The sequence below is a fragment of the Accipiter gentilis genome, chromosome 1 (genome assembly GCF_929443795.1).
Source record: "Accipiter gentilis chromosome 1, bAccGen1.1, whole genome shotgun sequence".
Taxonomy (NCBI): domain Eukaryota; kingdom Metazoa; phylum Chordata; class Aves; order Accipitriformes; family Accipitridae; genus Astur; species Astur gentilis.
The window spans coordinates 20,438,911-20,457,898 of NC_064880.1; the positions used below are offsets into that span (position 1 = coordinate 20,438,911).

Here is an 18,988-nt window from a genome sequence, read left to right on the forward strand (position 1 = left end):
GTCCAGGCTTTGGTGCAAGTCTCCAGGATAATTGGATCCTTTTTGGTATCCTTTGTATCCCCCTCTCTCCTCAGATGGAGGAAATAATTCTTAGTCCATGGAAGAAATAAGTAAATAGAAGGTCTGTTTGGTAAACATTGTGGTACGAGATGCTACTAAGTAGAGATAAATGTGGCTTTAGATAAAAGCTATCGTAGAAGGTAACTGACAGTTTTTACATTTGTTTCATTTAAATCGTTACAGTGATGTGGCAAGACACAAAACACAGAACAATTATGCGATTTTTCCCCCCCCGTTATTTTCTGCTTTGCTGCTGCAAAACACAGTGAAAGCACAAGCAGGGTTAGTAAAAGTACTTGAAAGCAGATGTTTTGTTTCTTCTGGCAGTACCTGAGGCAACCCTTTCAGCGTGCTTTTCCGTGCCCCACCCCCCACCATTTTGCTAGAGAACCCTGTTCTTACTCAGTAGCATAAGGATAAAATTCTCACTTTTTTAATGGAAGGAGGCTTGGGCTGTATACGCTTAACTTCTAGAAAATGACTAATGACTCCAACGTTCCTCTAAAGCGGGAACTGATTTGAAGTAATATGCCTTTCACGTAAATGTTAAATCTACCCCATTGCAAAATCTGTTTTAAAACAGAAACTGTAATGCCAAAACCTGATCCACAGTGCTATTCAGTAACACGAAATATATTGTGTTCAAGTCAAGACTTGAGAGTTTTGAAGAGTTGCTTTGTACAGGGAGCAGGGAGGAAGGAGAGAGAAGATTGATTCATGTGCCACGTGTGGACCTTTTTTACAGTACTTCTCATGAAGGTTAGGTGGTCAAAAGCATAGGGTACCCTCCATTTTGTTTGTATTAATATTGTGAGAACAGGTTAGAATGAAAAGGCATGCAATAGCTGATGTGAGGTGAAGTTACATTTGCTGCTTTAGAGATCTGTTACTGCTTGTAGTTCAGACTCGAGATCAACAAAATGATGGCAAGACTCTATTTTTGTTGTATCTTGAAAAAATTCCACAGAAGTCCAGTATCCAACTTTAAGCCAAAATCTGTTTTTATTCATACTGGTCATATAAATTACAGACGTTTCCAAACTATATACACAGTTGCTCTTATTTTTCTGGCAAAATATTTATACATGATGCTTTCTGAGAGGAAATTACTTCCTATCTGCAGCTTGCTTTGAATCACTCAGATTAATGAAGAGAGACATGGTTGTTCGTTTAAAACCTACTCCCATGTATCAGAGAAATATCTCATTACTCTGTTTCCATTCGCTTGCTTTCAACTAACGTCAATAATATGGGTGAGTGGAGTGAGTAAAAAAGGAGAAATGAAAGTAAAATCCAGGTCTTACTGATTCAAGGAGGTTATGTTTTCATCCCAAATGTCTAATTTGTACCTACTCAAGAAGACTGTAAGGTGCAAATGCTCAAGTGTTCGTATGTATTTTAAGAACTTTGCATGCTTTAACCACGTATCCCGCAGACAACAATTAAATCTTGAATGAGCCTGCATATATGAAATACGGTGGTCTTTAATTGCCTCTTTATTTTATTAACTGAGTTTTTAGAGATAATACCAGGGGAAAAAAACCAACAAAACCGAACAATCCAAACACAGCACTAAACAGTGACTGAAAGAAAAAAAAAAAAAAAGCTTTAAAAAGGTAGTTTACCACTTATATATAAAAACTAGTTTTTCTGCTTATTAAATGAGTCTCTGACAGGCATGTAGTATTCTGTCATGTAGCATGAATTGCCCAGTGGTCAGCAAATGCTGCAGCTCCTCACTAACTTTAAAAACTGTGCTTCCCAATCCATATTTACCAGGTAGTATCCAAACTCTGTCAGATCAGGATTTTTTCTTTGTAGACTTTCTGATAGTACTTGCTGTAGTACCTGAGTGCTTCATGCACAAATAGATTTACTTCTGCAGCTATTTTGTGAGAGGGGTAAGTTTTACTAACCCTCTCTTTCAGTGGCAAAATGGAGGCAGCCTTTTTCACACCACAAGTGTTGTGTCTGTTTCCTTTCTGGAACTCCCTTCTCTTCCCATCCTTGCCTGCCTGCCTGCCTTCCACAGCTTCTGCTGTGGTGGCAGATAAAAATCTATGCTGAAGGTCGTTCATCTTTGGGAAAAAAGCAAACCCTGGACACCTATGGGACAGTCAAGCTCAGGGGGATGAGAATCTTTGCTTTAAAATAGAAGCTAAACCAATGGTATACAAGGTGATGATTAAACAGAAACTATTTAACATAATAAATCCTAATTTCCCCCAAAACATTAACATCTCCAGTTATCTTGTATGCTGTTTTCAGAAGCAAAACATTTTGTTCTTATACTCTCATATTTACAGCAATTCTATGGATGTTAATTCTGCAAGTAAAATTTATACCTGCTGGACCCCACTGAAGTCAAATGACTTCCAAGCCAGAAAGGATCTGGCCTTTTATCAGTGAGGACAGCAATTCTGACTTGCAGGAAGCTATTTGTAATCACTGGGGAGAAGATTCCTGGTTTACATGGTATTGATAACAGAAAGAGGCCCAAGAATAACATAACGGTTTCCAGGAACTGCTGATATACAAAAATGACCAAAAAAAAAAATATTTACTGCATCTTTAACCCATCCAGTGTTCACGTGATTACTAATTTTTCCAGTATGTGAACTTCAGTCAGTTGAATAAGGAGAACTCAGCTAGAAGAAAAGAAGGAAAAGATTAGTCTCATGGGAGTTACTGCTGTTCATTCAAAAATAATTGCAGATGAAACCTTTTTTGGCTCAAGGTAACTGCTCTGTCATTTTGACAATGTAATACAAACTGGTAAGGATCTGAGGATCCTGTTTCTAATTCTTTACAAAATATAGGAATGCTCATTGGAAAACACTGTGTGGGAAATAGTTGCAATAAAAATTATACATATTTTTATATGAACTTTTCTGGTTCTTGGAGCCTATGAATATGGATATGTATAGCAGGGTTCTTACTGGAGTCTTGTTTTCCTGATGGGTAGGGGAATCGGTGGGGGCGAGGGGGGGTGCAGATAAAAGGGAATTCAGCAAGAGTGCAGAAAGTATATCTTGCTAAGACTGAGTTACTGAGTTGTAGGGTATTTTGTCCTGCTGCAGATTTCACTCTAGTTCTCTGCATCTTACGCTTCTTTTTTTTTATTGGCATCTCATGGAGAAAAAGTATCGCTTTAATAATGCAGATTGTGTGCTTACTCTACTTAGACAGCTCTTCACCAGGGTAGATTGTTGTGTGAATTTGGGATGATGGAGAAAAAACCTCCATATCTTCCTCATTTCCATTTAGCAAAGTAAATAAAATGGAAAAAGGAAGATAGGAAGAAATTTTTTAGAAATCTTTCAAAACTATTTCCCCGCCCCCCAATTTCTAGCAGAACTTGAAAATGTTTCTAGTAAGAGCCTCCAGAAATTCACCTAGCATCTAGCAGCATTGAACCACTTATCTAGTAACCTTAAAAACTGCAACATGATTGTATTTGATTGTCTCAATTCATCACCTAACACATTCTTTTTGTGCAGTTATGACCCCAAAAGATGGTAATGGTCACAGCTCATTTGGAAGCTCTGGACAGAACTGGTTTGAGAATTACTGTGCCTGCTAAAAGAAATCAAAAACGTTTGGAGCCTGATAATAAACAAAAGTGAAGCCAACTATTCTTTTCACTGCTGAAACTTTAGGAAATGCAACACAAATGCAGTTTAGAAGGTCAGAGCTGTTTTCATATGTACAAACCAAACAACAAATGAGTGGGAACATGTCTCAAATTGGGTGTGGTAGGTTTTAACGCAGAATTTTCATTCAGGCTAGTATTTCAGTTTTAGCTGAAGAACTAGTCTGTCATGAGCGTTATCAGAGAAAAAGGTGAAGAAGCAAAAAAAGATACTTTGCTCTTGAATAGATCTTCAGCTTGGTGTATATTAAAAAACTCCTCTATTTGTATATATAAAGTTTAACTGTGCTTCCAATCATTGACAGTCAGGATTCTGGTTTAGTTTTTTTCTGTTTGTGGGTGAGGAGGAGTGTTTACAGAAAGGCATTTGAAGGGGGTTGACAGGCTTTTAAATACATAACCATTTTAAGATCATAAATCATTGAACATACAGAAAACTAAGAGCTAGTATTAAGAAAGGAGGTTTTCTGTTAAAGCTGTTAAAGCCAAACCACTGTTGCATTTCCTAATAGAAGTCTGCTGGACAAATCCCCAGTGGGTATACATCAGTGCTCCAAGTACTCTAAGCCATGATGATTTGGAACACAATTTCTAGTCAGTAAGTAAAAGAGGAAAATATTTTTAATAGGATATTGGTACAGTATTTTCCCAACCTTTCTGTATACTTAGTGAATATTAGTTGACTTTTAATTTCTCACTCTGGCATCCCATGTAGAAACTTGCAGCACGGCAAAGTTTTGCAAGTTTTATGTTCCTTGTGCAGCTTCCCTGAGCAAGTTGAGTCCTTTGTGCTATCTACAGAATTAGTGTAATTGTTATGTATTTGTCAGTATAAAGGCTTTGTTTGTGCAAGAACTATGGGATCTCTGAATAATGACATTCATGGTTCATTGGCCAGTGTGTCAGACAATTTCATATAACATAGTGCTTCCAAGTTTGCTTGCAGCATCCTGTCCCATTTAGAATAGGAAACGTCTGTACCATCGTTTCTGAATGTAATACAGCAAATGATGAAAGAGCTCTAATTTTTTCATAATTGTACAAGCAGTCTTTTTATAACCAGCATCCGAGTTGTACATGACCTGTTTGCTTAGTATTAACTTATGAATGGAAAAGTTTGCAACATACAGCAGTTTCAATCACTGTGGGACTCAGGTGTTCTCTCAGCACAGCATAAACGCTTGGAGACATTGGAAGAAGATCTGACGGAGAATGTGGATCTGTAGAATCATTTAAGCTTAAAAAAAAAAACAAAACAAAAACCACAAGAATAATCTTAAAAGCAACCTAAATCCCTCTAACTTGATGCGCAGCAGTGGAGTATGGTGAATGCTTATTAAGTTAGTTAAGCCTGTACTCGGGCTTCCTGGTGGCCCTGTAAGCACATGCCAACAACCTGGCAGACATTTAAAAATGTAGGAGATAGATGGGACCAAGGGAAGGGAGGATAAACCTGACTCTCTAATGTCAGCTGCTGGAGAGAAAAAGGAGGCAGTGAAAGATCAGAGTAGATCAGAGTACTGGAAAGTCTGCATTCAATTTTTTACAAATGTTTTGCCACATGGATGTGAAAAGCACTGTAGAAGTGAGGTTCTTTACTTCCTTTTCTTGTCCTTAGCAGTCCTTGGCCAAATAAAAACATGTGATGTGTTGCTATCCCAAACTATTTGAATGGGGGAAGGGAGGCAGGGAAAACTTTGAAACAGTATGTAAATTTAATAAAAATACCATTTGAAGTGTAATACATCTGTAAGGATACTTACATTTTGGAGACTGGGATAAATACAGAAGGAACATAACCTTTGCCTCCTCCATCTGAGGGCTTTGAGACTAAAAAAAAATGTTAGAGAAATTAAATATTGCCTAGTAATTTTATTATTTATTTGAAATTGTTTATCTGCTTTAAGTGTTGCAGACCGTAATATGTTAAAAAAGAAATGTCCCTGTTTATGCTTAAATAGGCAGCCACAAAAATGAGGGGAATTCCTGAGATTAGTCTTTGAGTTCAGGTCTTGGTCACATAATGGACTGTGCTCCCTTGATATGAATCGCCATCCCAGAATATAATACAGCAACTGATGAAAAAGAGCTCGTTGGGGCTTCAGTAGCAAATATAACTCTACAAGCTTGGTACTTTTAAGCCTCTAGATTTCAGTTCTGCAAATGCTTGCATGGAGCTCTATTTCTACAGATACAGCTTCAGCAACGTCTTTTGCATGAAATTAAGCATATACAGAAATTTTTAGAGGACTGCAGCATTAGGCAAAGTCTGCTAAATTAAAAGGAAAAGGCAAAACATTTGTAGCCTCCAAATATTTTTTAGTAGTGTAGGAATTTGAATTCAAATGGAATTGTAACCTTTTATACTGAAAGTCCAGAAGAATGTGTATTATCTATTTAAAAAATCTCAAGGCTTTGAGGGCTTTTTTGAGAGGCAGCAAGTTTGATCTAAAAATGTAACTTGCACACGAAAGAACATGGGCCTGAATGTATTTGGAGCCATTCTTGTCTAGCCTTTTCTTAATTTCTAGTGCAGTTGCCAGGGGTTTTCAGGAACGTCTGCCATAATAATTTTGTAATTGCGCAGTATGTTGGCAAAAGGCAGTGCAGATAAGCGACCTTTGTTACAGGGTTCCACCAAATGAAATGAAATAAAGGAGATCTTCCAAGCTGTTTGGAAAACACAGAATTTCCTTCAAATTAAAGAGACAGCATAGTATAGCATAACACAATTATGAAGCCAATAAACAGGATGACTTTTGAGTTTCATCTCCTTTGAACACCTGAATCACTGAATTTTGTAATGCATCAGTCAGGAAAAAAAATAATATTATTTTTTGACTCTTTCTACCCTAAGATGTATTTCTTAGCTTCTTTTAAATATTGTTGTCATCACCTCTAATGTAACCTCTAAGACCAGGGATGTATTTACAAAATGAAGCTGTCTAAATGATAGACATGCGTTAAAACAGTTCTCTTGAAGTTGCCGATTAAGGGAGGCATCTTAATCTCTTCTCTTCCTCCTCTTCCCCCCGTTCCTCAAATTGCCTCTTGACTTTGCAGCTGCTTTGCAGAAAGGGTAAATAGAGAAATGGAGCCCAACCTTCATTTGGCTGACAGCTGTAGTGTTTGCCAAAAGCCTTATCTTTGGGAATGTCTGGATACAGATACTTCAGAGGGTTTTCGGGAACGTTGTCTGCCATAATAACTTTGTAATCACGCAGTATGTCGGCAAAAGGCAATGCAGATAAGCGACCTTTGTTATAGGGCTCCACTGAATGAAATGTTACGTCTCCTGTAAAAATACAAAGGCACCGTAACCACTGATAACTGGTAGATCAGCATCTGCAGCTGGAACGTATTTTTGCCTTTCTTCTGCACTTTACACTGATGTGGGTTTTACCTGTTCATATCAAAGTAAGTATCTTTCAAGATATACTTTCTGCACAAGTGGAAGCAAATTTAAAGCCTGCAGTAAGCAGGTACACCTCCTAATAACTTGTATGTTAATATAGAGAACTGAGAGGTAGACTTTCAGAGTTTTGGCTTATGTTTCAGTAAATATGGTACTTGTATCTTGCCCAAAACCATACTAAGACATAGTACACGAGTTTTACTTTCTAACCAAAGAAACCGTGGCTCCTGTATTACAGGTGTATTGCAGAGTTTGAGTTTTATGTTATTTTTTAAAATTATACTTACCATTTTCTAACTGATCCACCCACGTAAAGGTAATTCCACCCAGATTGCTTTCACTAAATCTTAATAAAAATGTTCCTGGTGTCTTGTCTTTGAGCAAAATTCGTTCCTTCTCTTTGCTTACAAATCCCATTACGTACCTGAAGTGTAACAGGAGATCATGGGTTTACTTTTGGAAAAAAATACAGACTTCAATCTGTGCAATGTATCTGGCCAAACTTTATATAGGTGTTCAAAGGCTGGTTACAAAAGCTTTATGAGGTCTTGAAATGATGACAAAAGCTTCATGTGATTTACATGTGGAGTATGGCATTAAGCTCAAAGTACTATGAAGCATGATGAAATTTATCACAGTACTTGACTGTACACCGACAGAACGGATAAATAGATCTAAACCTGCATTTCTGAGAGATTCAGTGGTGTTGCCTTTTGGCAAAAATTTCCAAAAGTTATAAATGGGAAGAGGGAGACAGAAGTATTAAACTCTTTGCAAATTCTCTTCTGCATAGCTAAAACTGAGATTAGTAAAGAAAAAAGACAAAGCAGAGAGAGATCAATATGCAGCAGTTTCCTTGTTGCTCACCCATCAATCCAAAGAGGAAGAATGTGTTTTTTAATTAAGTCCAGGATGGCTTCAAGCCAAACCCAAAACGTAAAAGACTTTCCAGGCAAATGTTCCTAATGGTTAAAAAAACAACAACAACAAAACACCAACAAAAAGAACACACACAAGAAGAGAATTGTGAGAGTGTTGTTACCCAACATCCACATGACATGGCTATCTCAGTTTCTTAAGAATAATCTAGTTTGTTCAAGCGAGAATGAAAAATCTGAACTGCTGTTTTGAGTAACATCTCTCTCTCAGCCTGACATAAAACCAATTGATTTTTAAGATATGCATTGAAAGTGCCTCATTTTTCAAGAAAAAAATAATCACATTTGTTCCTTCTTCCTGGTTATGAAATTACATTTTGAGAGAAACGATGACGAGAAAGTTGCACTTCCTTCCAAGGGTCTATATTTGTTTAAGTAATGTAGTTAATATGAACAAAATGGGTTTACCCTTTTTTCTCAATAACTTGTCTGTTCCTCATCAAAGTTACTGAATATATCAACCAACTTGAAATAATTTAGGTCATAACTGAGCATATGAAAAAAATTACTGTATGCTTTATGAAAGACGTATGCTTTGATAGCACAATCTATTGATCATTTACAGGAATATATAGGGCACGCTATAATGACAGTTTCTGATATCTGTAGCAATGTAACTAAGGAGATTTCTTAGCCCAAGCTTTAAGCTTCTGGAAATATTATTCTCCTAGTTAAATTTTTACAATGAATGTGATTGTACTGGGCTACAAGTCCCACATATGGCAAGCGGGATTCTTATCTGTAGCATCAGAGAGACAGAGTTAGGCACACATGTGGGCAATAAGAGAAAGAAGAATCTAGTTTTACTTTTGCAACTGTACCTTGCAGAACTTTGCCCAGGATAGTTGATAATCATTGTAACTGACTTGTTGTCCTGAGGGCAAAAAAACAACAACTGGTGAGTCTATTTTTCTGAAGTTTTGAAATAGCTATAGCTTGATATCTGTATAGTTGGTGTGGGGTGTTGGGGGGAGAAGAATAGTACATCCAGACTTGGAGAGGGATTGAGAGGGCCATGCTAAGGGGCTGTAGATCAGTTTCTCTGTATCCTTTTGAAGCAGCCGATAATGGTAGTTTTGGGAATATTTGCCTGAAGTAGTCTGGGATTTTGTTTCTACAACAAGCACTATGTGCTCAGTTTCAGTTTTTAGCCTGAGTGTTACTTCTCTTGGCTTTCACTCTATCTTGAACTTCTGTATTTTAAGACAATTTATTTTTTCTTTCTTACGGTTCTTGCTGATTTACATGGCACCTCTCAACTCCACTACCTCCACTCAGCAAGAAATCTCCAAGAAACCATCAGAAAAAGTGACTATTACACAGGGAAACCAGTCTTCGCTTCCCAGCTTTGAAAGCAATAAAAGCACAGATTCCCCCCAGTCTTTGACAAATGCTTCTGTTCTTGTCTGACAGTAGAGGTATTGTTACACCCTCAGCTTGGAATTTCTTACAGCTCACAATATATTTTATAATTGTTTCTTCTCCAGAAACACATAAAGCTTCCTCTTCTGCCAGGTTTCCCTAAGGCCTCTCCCTTCTGGGGGACAGTCAGCTGAAAGTGTTCAATAGTTCATCTTGCTGAAGTTGCATGGCCTCTTTGGTATGCTGTCACCAGTGGAGGATGGGGCCCAGAACTAAACAGACCCACAAGGATGGGTACGTAAAATGAAACAAAACCCAGACCAGACCAAACCCCATAAGCAAGCAGAATGACTTCCTTTTGATTTCAGATGTATGAGATAATTACTTGCTAAGGAAACAAAATAACATCACAGTTCAGTGTGACTCTGATGCCCTCTTTCTTCAGTTTAGCAGCCTGAAGTTCAGAAGTTGAATCACTTTGTGGTAAGAATAGGCTGACGCGTGCTTTTCTTTAAAGAAAAAAATGTCATTGTGGCATTTTTGAAGTCAGCTCTGGAAGTGGAGGTCATGCTTAAAGTCATTACCTTAACTACCAAATATAAGAGCCCCAAACCAAATAAAATCTGTTTCCATACACGTACCCATAAGCTTCTCTGCCAGCATGTTGAGTTGCTCAGAATTGAGTCCACGACCAACATATGATGAAAATTGCCAGCTCAGTACTTCTAAGAGCTGACTTAAAGTGGCAGCAGGTGGATTGTTGAAGAAAGACAAATTCTGCAACAAAATTAGTGCTTTGTTTAGACAGTTAGCAACCATGAAACACACTGCAGGCTCTAAAAGAAGGCTGCAGGTACTTAAACAGGATCTGGAAGTGTTAAAAATGAGGTGGGGGGATATACTGGGGCAAATATGTGCTGGCCTTCCCACCTGCAGCCACCCAGCAAGGTGCGCTCAGGTGCCTGAGCAGAGTTGTAGGGGGAGAGTCCTAGAGAGAGTGAGAGTCTGTGTGTGCATCTTGGATGATAAAATACCTGGCTATGCTTCTGGTATTATCGTACGTTAAGACACTGAAAATATGCTTAAATCCCATCCAATAAATGCAGATATTCTCACTGTACCTTAATGTGTTTGGTGCACGGAAATCTTAAAACTGTTACATACTCAGATATGTTGTTGAATTGTTTGGCTCATCTTAGTTTTTCGTTTGGTTTCTGGGCTGTTTCTGTACATGTAACGCACATACTGAAGACTGTGCAAAGAGTGATAATGAAGCACAGGCTGCTGGTAAGCTGGCCTGCCATCATTCTTAGGTGCACTCCATGGTAAACTGTCTTACCCTTTCTCTCCTCCGAACATCTATGTGACTGCCACTAATCCCCGACTGAAAGCCTGAGAGCTATCGACAGTACTATTCTACAGTCTGCAAATACAGTAACAGCGACTTAATCTAAAACATGTGCTGAGCCAGCTGGAGCCTGAGAAAGAACGATTCTGCGTTTGCTCATGGTTAGAGCCACTAGAAGGTGCTACTTGACACTTACAATCTTCTCCATAGAAAGCACTCGCTCCTATAAAATGCATGAGGAAAAGCAGCTTAAGTACATTACAGACCCACCTATACACCTACTTTGACAGTTTTGAATTGTACTAGTAGAATTATTTTGTACCATTTAAAGTTTTGGTCAACTGCATCCAAATAAGGCATTCAAACTAGAATGGCTGTGGAGAAGGGCTATCACCTTTCCTTTGTTTAAGAACTACTACTTTAGCCTACAAAAAGGAAGGCTACGTGTGCATATGGTTTTATATCTGGGCAGGGAACAAAAGATAAAGCGAACAACATTAAAGTATGATGTTGAAAACAGTGTATGTGAAGAAAATAAGGCCAGTTTAAGAGGGAAACACAGTCTTTTTATAATGAATGTGTTTGGCAACCAAATAATAGAAATGTGAAAATGCAGAAAGTCAGTACTTGCAAAATGAAGACCTACCTGAGGATCATTGGTTGACAGATTGTACCAAATAATAGAAGCCCATGCGTTGGGTAGTTGGCTGACATTGGAAATCATCACCACAGGCAAAGAGCTGGTCTGGTGGAAAGAACGAATGCAGAATGTAAATGCTGCCGAGGAAAGTGGTAGTGCTGTGTTATGCTTTGGGTTTTTTAGCCCCCTTTTCCTTCCTGAAGCGTATGCTTCTGTCCAGAAGTTCTGGAAAGCTTGCATCTGCTTATGGCTCCTGCTGAAGATAGCATCTAGGATAGACAGACCACTGGTCTGGCCCAACACGGTTGTTCTGTAAGCTGCTGGAAAATGCCTTTTATTCTTGCCCCAGAAAATCTGGCCAGAATACTCACTTCCAAGTTTATAGTCAATCCATACAGGCAGACCTGTGTTTCAAAGCTGATGGAGTGCAGTTCCTCCGTCACCATGTGAGAGCCCTGAGGGAGTAAGTAGGTTATAATACTGTAAATGCACAGTTGGCATTTAACACTGTTTTAGTGATCTGACTGCTGAGATTACACAACTTGGAAAGAAAACGTATAATCAAATATATAAGTAGAACAGAAAAAGAAGGAAGTGAAGGAAATAATTTGTTTATTAAACTCTGACATTAAATTAGTCCAGAAGTCTGGTGTTTTTTTCTGATTAATCTAAAAAAAACCCTTGACATTGTTAAAGCAATACTTTTAAACTTTTAACTTTTTCTAAAATGGTGCTTTTAAACACAAATTTGCACACAAAAAGTTAACAGATCTTTTTTTGTGTCTGATGAAGATTGTCTCCAACTTTCCTTTTCCTTAAAGTTTCTTTACTGATTGACAATTCCAATTTAAACAGATGTTAAACTTCAAGGAGAAACAAATTAGAAACAAAACAAAAAGCTACAGCTTTAATGACAAAGTAGGCCCTCATCTAGGAACACAGGTTTGTTGTAAGTATACTTAGAAGTTACTAGTTGAAGGAGTAGAGGCCTAAATCATTAATCCAAAGTAAATCTGGTATTAAAAACCCAAGCTTTTCTTGGATGGGAAAAAAAAAAAAAGAAAATCTGTTTGTCATAGTTGATTGAAGTTTGTAGTACGAGTGTTTTGTTTTGATTACAAACAAGCATAGCTCTGTAAAGATCCAAATCTCTGCCCCTTGGGAAATAGATCTTTCGAAATACATTTCCATCCCCAGAAGTCAAAGTATAAAAATCTGGGTTTCCTTTTCCTGTTTTCTTGTTGTTGTTGTTTTTCACCTCCCCATCACATATTTGTTTTGTCAGACTTTTTAAAAAAGAAACAAAATCAAAAATCCCAAATCAAAATGCTTCCATTTAGTGAAATACTCTGGTTTTAGTCAATGTAAAATAAAACTATTCCTTGGGAAAGTGCCTCGTGGCCTTATCTTTCCCATGGAGCACCTCCTCCAGGACGTGTACAGGCCACTGCAACAAAAGATAGTATATAAATGAGGAATTGAGACCACAGGTGATCCTCAGGCATCTGAATAAGTCTGCCTTGCAAAGAGGAAATCCACCTTAGAGCTGAAGGCTTTTACATGAAATACTGATCCATCAAATGAGCTCAAGTGTTTTAATACAGATAGAATCAATCCAGTTCAAGCCATATTGCTAACACAAAGTTGAGAAAGGTTGGTGAAACTCCCCTTCCTGCCCCATCGTTATGATTTTTGCAAAAACTTAAATTTTTCTCATGGAAAAATCATCTAGGCAAAAAGTCAAATCTACATCAAAGGACAAATCTCAAATACAGAGTGCTTCTGCCTTTTTTTTTGGGGGGGGGGGGGGGGCAAGCCATACTTAACTATACTCTCAGCTTACTAAACATCCTGTAACAAACCAAGTTTTTGAATTATTATGGTTGCTGTTAATAAAAAACCCCAACAACCTAGTTCATGCTAATAATGACTTCACAGACTGTGATTTGACCAGGGAGGAAGTCAGTTAGCAGTTAACCATGTCACAGCTCAGCTGTCCTAATTCTCCACAGCCCTATGTTTTATGTAGGTATAAAGGCACAATGTGTGAAAGTGGGAGTAAAATGCTACCAAAAGTAGAGCACCAACATTTTTACACCTACATTTTCGCATTTGCTTGTCTTGATGCAAATGACTTTGTAAGTGGCAAAGTAATGGGGAGGCAAGTCTTGAGTTTCAGTCTTGCTAATCAGGTTGCAGCTTACTCTGTTCAGAGACACTGTGTGAAGCATGCACAAGTATCTTCTGCTTTAGCATTTTGGTTAAAATTCTCCATGCTGATCACACCTTTACTTTGTACTTAAAGACGACCTGTAGTAACTTTTCTGTTAGTATAACTACGTCTATTTGGGCTGTGATATGAGTGATTTTATTATTTAAAACAAAATTTATTTTTTTTTTAAACTTGCCAATACAACTTTACCCTCAGCGCTTCTACTGTGCTAAAAAGCTGCACTGGTGTGGAGACGCCTTAAGCCAGTACAGGCTATTTCACTTCCTAGGTAAGTAGGTGGCATTCACAGAAGCATCTTGCGATGTCAGCTACCTTGGGAGACACTAATTGTTCTGGCAGCTTTGGCAGAGGCTGTATCATTGGCTGCAAGCTTCTGACTCTTGCTTCAGTCAAGAGATCTATCTGTAGATCTTTGCTGTTAAATAGCAGTGCTAAATTTACGGCGCCGGTCCGCGGCCACCCTAGAGTTTGGGTGTACTGGTGCCTTCCTCCGCCCTGCCTACCGCCTCCAGTTGCTGGATGAGGAGGACATGCTGCCTTCTCCCCTGCAGGGACAGTTCTCCTTTCCCCTCCCGCCAGCGATGCAGAAGGTGAACGAAGGAAGGCCGTAACGTTCTTGCCCGTGCTTCGGATTGTGTCTGTGACAGCCCGGGCGCGCGGGGGAATCACGGTTCGTAGGAAGCCAGAGCCGAGAAGAAGGATGGGGGGCAGAGCTGCGCAGGCCGTGAGGAAGGGGAAGGGGCGAGGAGCTGGGCAGGGGAAGAAGGACGGGGCGGTGGTCTTGGTGCGGGGGGTGCTGGAGGGTGACTCAGGACTGGAAGGAGCGCTCCACGACACCGGGGAACGCTGGGGCACGGCGTTCTGCGTGTGGATTAGCGCCGGTGTTAATACTTCTGCCTTCTGCTCTCCGCAAAGCAAGAGCGTACGGATTTTAAGCTCCTCTTGGTGGGAAGCAAGCACTTGCAATGCCTTTTCGCCTTCTGTGCCAGGGGGTACGTGCACGTATGTCTCTGAAATCTGGGTACTGCGAAGCACCTGCCGGTTTGTTAGGGCTACCGTGTGATAGTACGGCGTCACCACAAGAGGGGAACCTACGACCGGATTCGGATGAGTATTGGTAAACTAAGCACACTTTTGGTCCTGGTTGAGGCGAGCAAACTTCTTCGATGCGAATATAATTATACCCTTACTTCAGCTGTAAACTTGGCCAACGGAATATGTAATTAAAGAAAGAACCGTTCCTATAGGAAAAGCTGTCTCAACAAAAAAATCAAAAAGCTTTTTTTTTTCCTTTTTCAAAATGTAAATGACCAAAAAGGCTGCCTTAAAGAGGAACGCATATGTTCAGATTATTACTTGCTACCTTCTGTTGTAACTTTTTAAATATACAAATTTAAGGCACGTAATTAAAATTTCTGTGAGTAGTTCTGAAAAGTTCTCATTATACTTACACCATCGGATGATAATTGGGTCCTATACTTATTCTAAGAATAATATATACTTCAAAATCTAACATGTCGTTGCTCTTTGATTTAAATGAAGTCCAATCTGAAATACTTGTGAGAGTAATCAAAAATAACATGTAAAATAAATGCACAAACCTCATTTCCTTTGCTTCCAGCACTTGATTTCATTTCTTTGGGTTGCTGTATAAAGCAAAACAATATTTATATGCCAAGGAAGCTACAGACAGAAGTACATATAAAGAATATAATTTGTAACCATGATGTTCTTAATATAATAAGGTTTTATTTACAATACACAAATATGCTGTAATGAAGGCTCTGACACTATGCCTTGAAAAGTCTATTCAGTGAATAGTATTTTGATATTTTTAAAGAAATTTTTAAGAAATTAAGTTAACGTAACAAAGTGTTAATTAGGGTGCTTGTGAAGTGTATAGTACAAAAAAGCACTAAAGACCCTCCATCTCCTTTTGCAAAGCTACACTGAATGTACTGCATCTGTGGTTAAGCCAAAAAAAAAATACCATAGGTGAGGGAGTCTAGTCAGAAAGCGTGACTCACTGGAATATTAGAGAAGTTACAGAAGCAGTACTATAGTCTCTCAGAAGACAGTTATTGCAGGCATTATTTTCAACTAGATCTAAAGCATTCAATTATATATCTCCCCTAGACAATGCTGGCGTAGTTTGGTTTTGTTTTTTTGGTTTGTTTGTTTGTTTGGGTTTTTATTAACAAAACTCAGTTTCTGAGAAGCTGTGTAATTCAGCATGATTTGTCTTTTCCTTTTTCTGGTATTAATTAGGATTTGCTTTGTCATTTCTGTGAAAATACATAGTCTTATGGAATGGATAAAGTATGGAATGGGATAAAGAGGTTCTAGGAGTAAACTGTCTGTATAAGGAAAAGCAAAATGAGTGTAGACTTGACAGTAATACAGTTCTCCCTGCATAGTTTTTAAAGAATCTTTTATTTCTTTACCAGAGGTACATGACAGGAAAAAAAAGCAGTCAAACTTACCAAATGTCGAAATTCTACCGACAGGCTTCCATTTGCGGATTCATCCATGTTCATTGCTTTCACATGTGTTCCACACAGAACGAATCTACGATTACTATGGAAGAAGTTACACTTACTTACGTACTCAAATAACATGGTATTGGATAATTTAAGAAATATGATATTTTATTTTCTTACCTTACAGTTGAAACATTCCTAAAGTAGAAGAGAGGCAGGGGGGAGGAAACAGGTCGTGCATCAGTAAATGTGTAAGAAATAACTCGTACTGAGAAACATACCTTGAGTTAGTAGATTTTGCCTTGTCAAAGTTAATTCGTATTACCAATACAACTGCAATTTTTAAACTAAAGAATTGAAATTTGTACTGTCCAGTTAGACTTTTGCATCTGGCCAGATATAAGTAGTATATTTTATCTAGCTTTTTTTCCCACCATTGGAATGATACGTGTGTATTCAAAGCTGCAGTGCTCTCTAATTGTCTGCGTGCCAGTGTTCTGGGACAATACAAGCCTGTGTAGATAGCTCATAGTGTACTGGGAGAACATGTGCACAGCAGCAAATTGGACGGTACACAGCTTTTGAGAGAAACAGTCCTGGCTTCTTGCCTGCTCCTTCCTCACTGCCTGTTTTCCTTCCTTTTGGGCCAACATCTATGTCTGTGTGGTCAAGGTGTTTTTTAGGGGACTGCAGAAGCACAACACCCAGAAGAAGGGAGGGTAGCTGGTACCTGTGGCTGAGGATGGTGGGTGGTGAGGACTCAGATCACCTTTGCTGATTTTGAAATCATACTTAGACAGCAAGTCTTCTGCCCCATGTTTTATCCTGCTAGGGTGCCCTGACCGATCTGTAACCAACCTTGCTCTACTGTACTGGGTATTGCTCAAAACAATACACCTTGCTGAGAGAAGATGCATCAACTCAAATAGAAATAAATACTCCAGGCAGCATTAACACTGTTTTCACAAACCTAGTATAGACAGGCTCTGAGATGCTTTTTGCTCAGGAAATTATAATCAACAAAAGAAGCTGGGGATCCTGTTCATTTGGGACTGCTGTAAGAATTAATGGAAACACAAAGGAGAAGCAAACACCTTAGAAAGGAGGAGTTTATGTAGCAGTCTTAATTTCAGGCAGGGGTAAAACTCTGTAAGCTGCCATAGTTACTAATTACAGTGCTAGCTTTTCAAGCACAAGCTTCATGTACTACTCCGAGCAGCTGCATTGAAGGTACTGGGCCTATTAATGCAAGCAGAGATAAGTGGTATTTCAAAGCTGACTATCCCATAAATGCAATACAGTTTGATTTAAAGTTTTCGTGTGATGCTACCATTTCAGACTGATGAATTTTATCTAAGTCTTGAAACAAATCTTAAATGGACTTCTTGCTTCCAATTTGAAAACATCAATTAGACATAGCAGCTTTTTTTAAAACAAAGGCAAAGAAATCTTCCACATGAAAAAAAGAAAATAATTTCCCTGATGTTTTAGCTGTTTTGGTTTGTTGGGGTTTTTTTCTTTTCCTTTTTAGAGCAACCTCTAAATCAGATACGGTAGCAATTGAAAAACCTGTGTTGTCTCTGTAGGGAGAGAGAGAATATCTTCACTTTAAAGTTTCTTACTTGTCAATAGTTGCTTTCACTCTGATCTGGTAGTTCAGCTCTGGCAATTTAATTAGCAACCTTCAAAACAGAAAATGTAAAAGTTAATATTAACAGAATAAATTTCTCACCAGAAAACATTGAAGACCAGTAGCTCCACACTAAAGTATCTGAAATTATTATAATCTGAAAACAGATTAGGCATCTAGGATTATATCACAATTTACAGGGTTGTATACTCAGAAAGAGGAGCTGGGCTGTTCCAGTGACAGGTGTTCTACCTTCCCTGCAAGTATGTGGAAAAGTTAGTATACGTGTGAGGGAATGGCTAGAGAGACAACAAAGAAGTAATAATTAAGAGATGGATTTGTATCATCTGTGACTGCACCATAGATGTATGTGTACTTTCCTTGAGGTACCCTTTCCACAGCCCCTAACCCTCCATGCATTCTTTTTGCTGTGAGGTGGAAATGAGATGAGAGTTCCTCTCCAATCTTTGCTCTTTTCACAAGGTCAGGCAAGGAGCTAGTGGGAGAGGAATAACTTGTCATTGATTCACCAGAGCTGCCCCCCCAAGTGCAGTTTCTGTTTCCTACATGCAAAAGTGGCTCTGAGTATTCTGATGTTGGCTTGTATGATGTGGATCATTATTTACTCAGTTTGCAAAGTCATTAAAACAAGAATTCAGTGCATACAGAACTCTGAAGGTGCTAACTTTTGGCCACAATCTGCCTTTCTTCCTCACACTGATTTACTCTTTTATTGCCACTTCCTAAGAGTGACAGATTCTGTGGCCTTTATATGCCCATTCCAGAGAATCCACCTGGAGTCAACAGGATCTCTAACATAACTTGATCTGCTTTGCTTTATAGATTCTCCCAAGATAAAATACAGTATGCAATGAAGGAGTTTATATCATATTTCCTTTCCTTACCTTAATTTAACAGTGAACTGTATTAATGTTTTAAGAACCATTGGCCTCTGGGGATGTGTTGGCATGCAGGGCTGCCTTTCAACCACGAATGAACTGTGTGAAAAGAAGTGAAACAAATACATTGTTAGGAATATGCATACACAAACAGCCGTATTAGGGGCAAAAAAAGTGCTGGTATCTCTTAGAGACTTATTTCTCTACAGATGCTTAAGTGGGAGGTATGTATTCCAACTCTCGGTTCTCAAAATGATCCAGTGGTCTAACTTACAGTTGAATTGTTCTCATGAGAAACAGATATTTGGAATAAATACATTAAAAATCAAAC

General features: G+C 38.6%; 1 protein-coding gene and 1 long non-coding RNA gene across 2 annotated transcripts in view; one reads left to right on the plus strand and one right to left on the minus strand.

The window, feature by feature from the left end:
- Positions 1 to 290: 290 nt before the first annotated feature.
- STAT4 (signal transducer and activator of transcription 4) overlaps positions 291 to 18,988 on the minus strand; it is a 44,101-nt gene continuing 25,403 nt past the window's right edge. The window contains exons 10-24 of the mRNA XM_049810395.1: positions 18,664 to 18,756; positions 17,751 to 17,810; positions 16,309 to 16,326; positions 16,132 to 16,225; positions 15,250 to 15,294; positions 11,787 to 11,870; positions 11,422 to 11,520; positions 10,069 to 10,204; positions 8,887 to 8,939; positions 7,995 to 8,089; positions 7,415 to 7,551; positions 6,816 to 7,007; positions 5,476 to 5,542; positions 4,841 to 4,949; positions 291 to 2,708 (exon numbers count right to left, since the gene is read on the minus strand). Of these exons, the coding sequence (XP_049666352.1) occupies positions 2,682 to 2,708; positions 4,841 to 4,949; positions 5,476 to 5,542; positions 6,816 to 7,007; positions 7,415 to 7,551; positions 7,995 to 8,089; positions 8,887 to 8,939; positions 10,069 to 10,204; positions 11,422 to 11,520; positions 11,787 to 11,870; positions 15,250 to 15,294; positions 16,132 to 16,225; positions 16,309 to 16,326; positions 17,751 to 17,810; positions 18,664 to 18,756 (1,309 nt within the window). The 3' untranslated portion in view covers positions 291 to 2,681. The remainder of the gene's footprint in view (positions 2,709 to 4,840; positions 4,950 to 5,475; positions 5,543 to 6,815; positions 7,008 to 7,414; positions 7,552 to 7,994; positions 8,090 to 8,886; positions 8,940 to 10,068; positions 10,205 to 11,421; positions 11,521 to 11,786; positions 11,871 to 15,249; positions 15,295 to 16,131; positions 16,226 to 16,308; positions 16,327 to 17,750; positions 17,811 to 18,663; positions 18,757 to 18,988) is intronic.
- On the plus strand, positions 2,702 to 10,015 carry LOC126042768 (uncharacterized). The gene is made up of 3 exons (XR_007507287.1): positions 2,702 to 2,797; positions 9,344 to 9,483; positions 9,581 to 10,015. It is a non-coding gene; the product is annotated as an uncharacterized LOC126042768 (long non-coding RNA).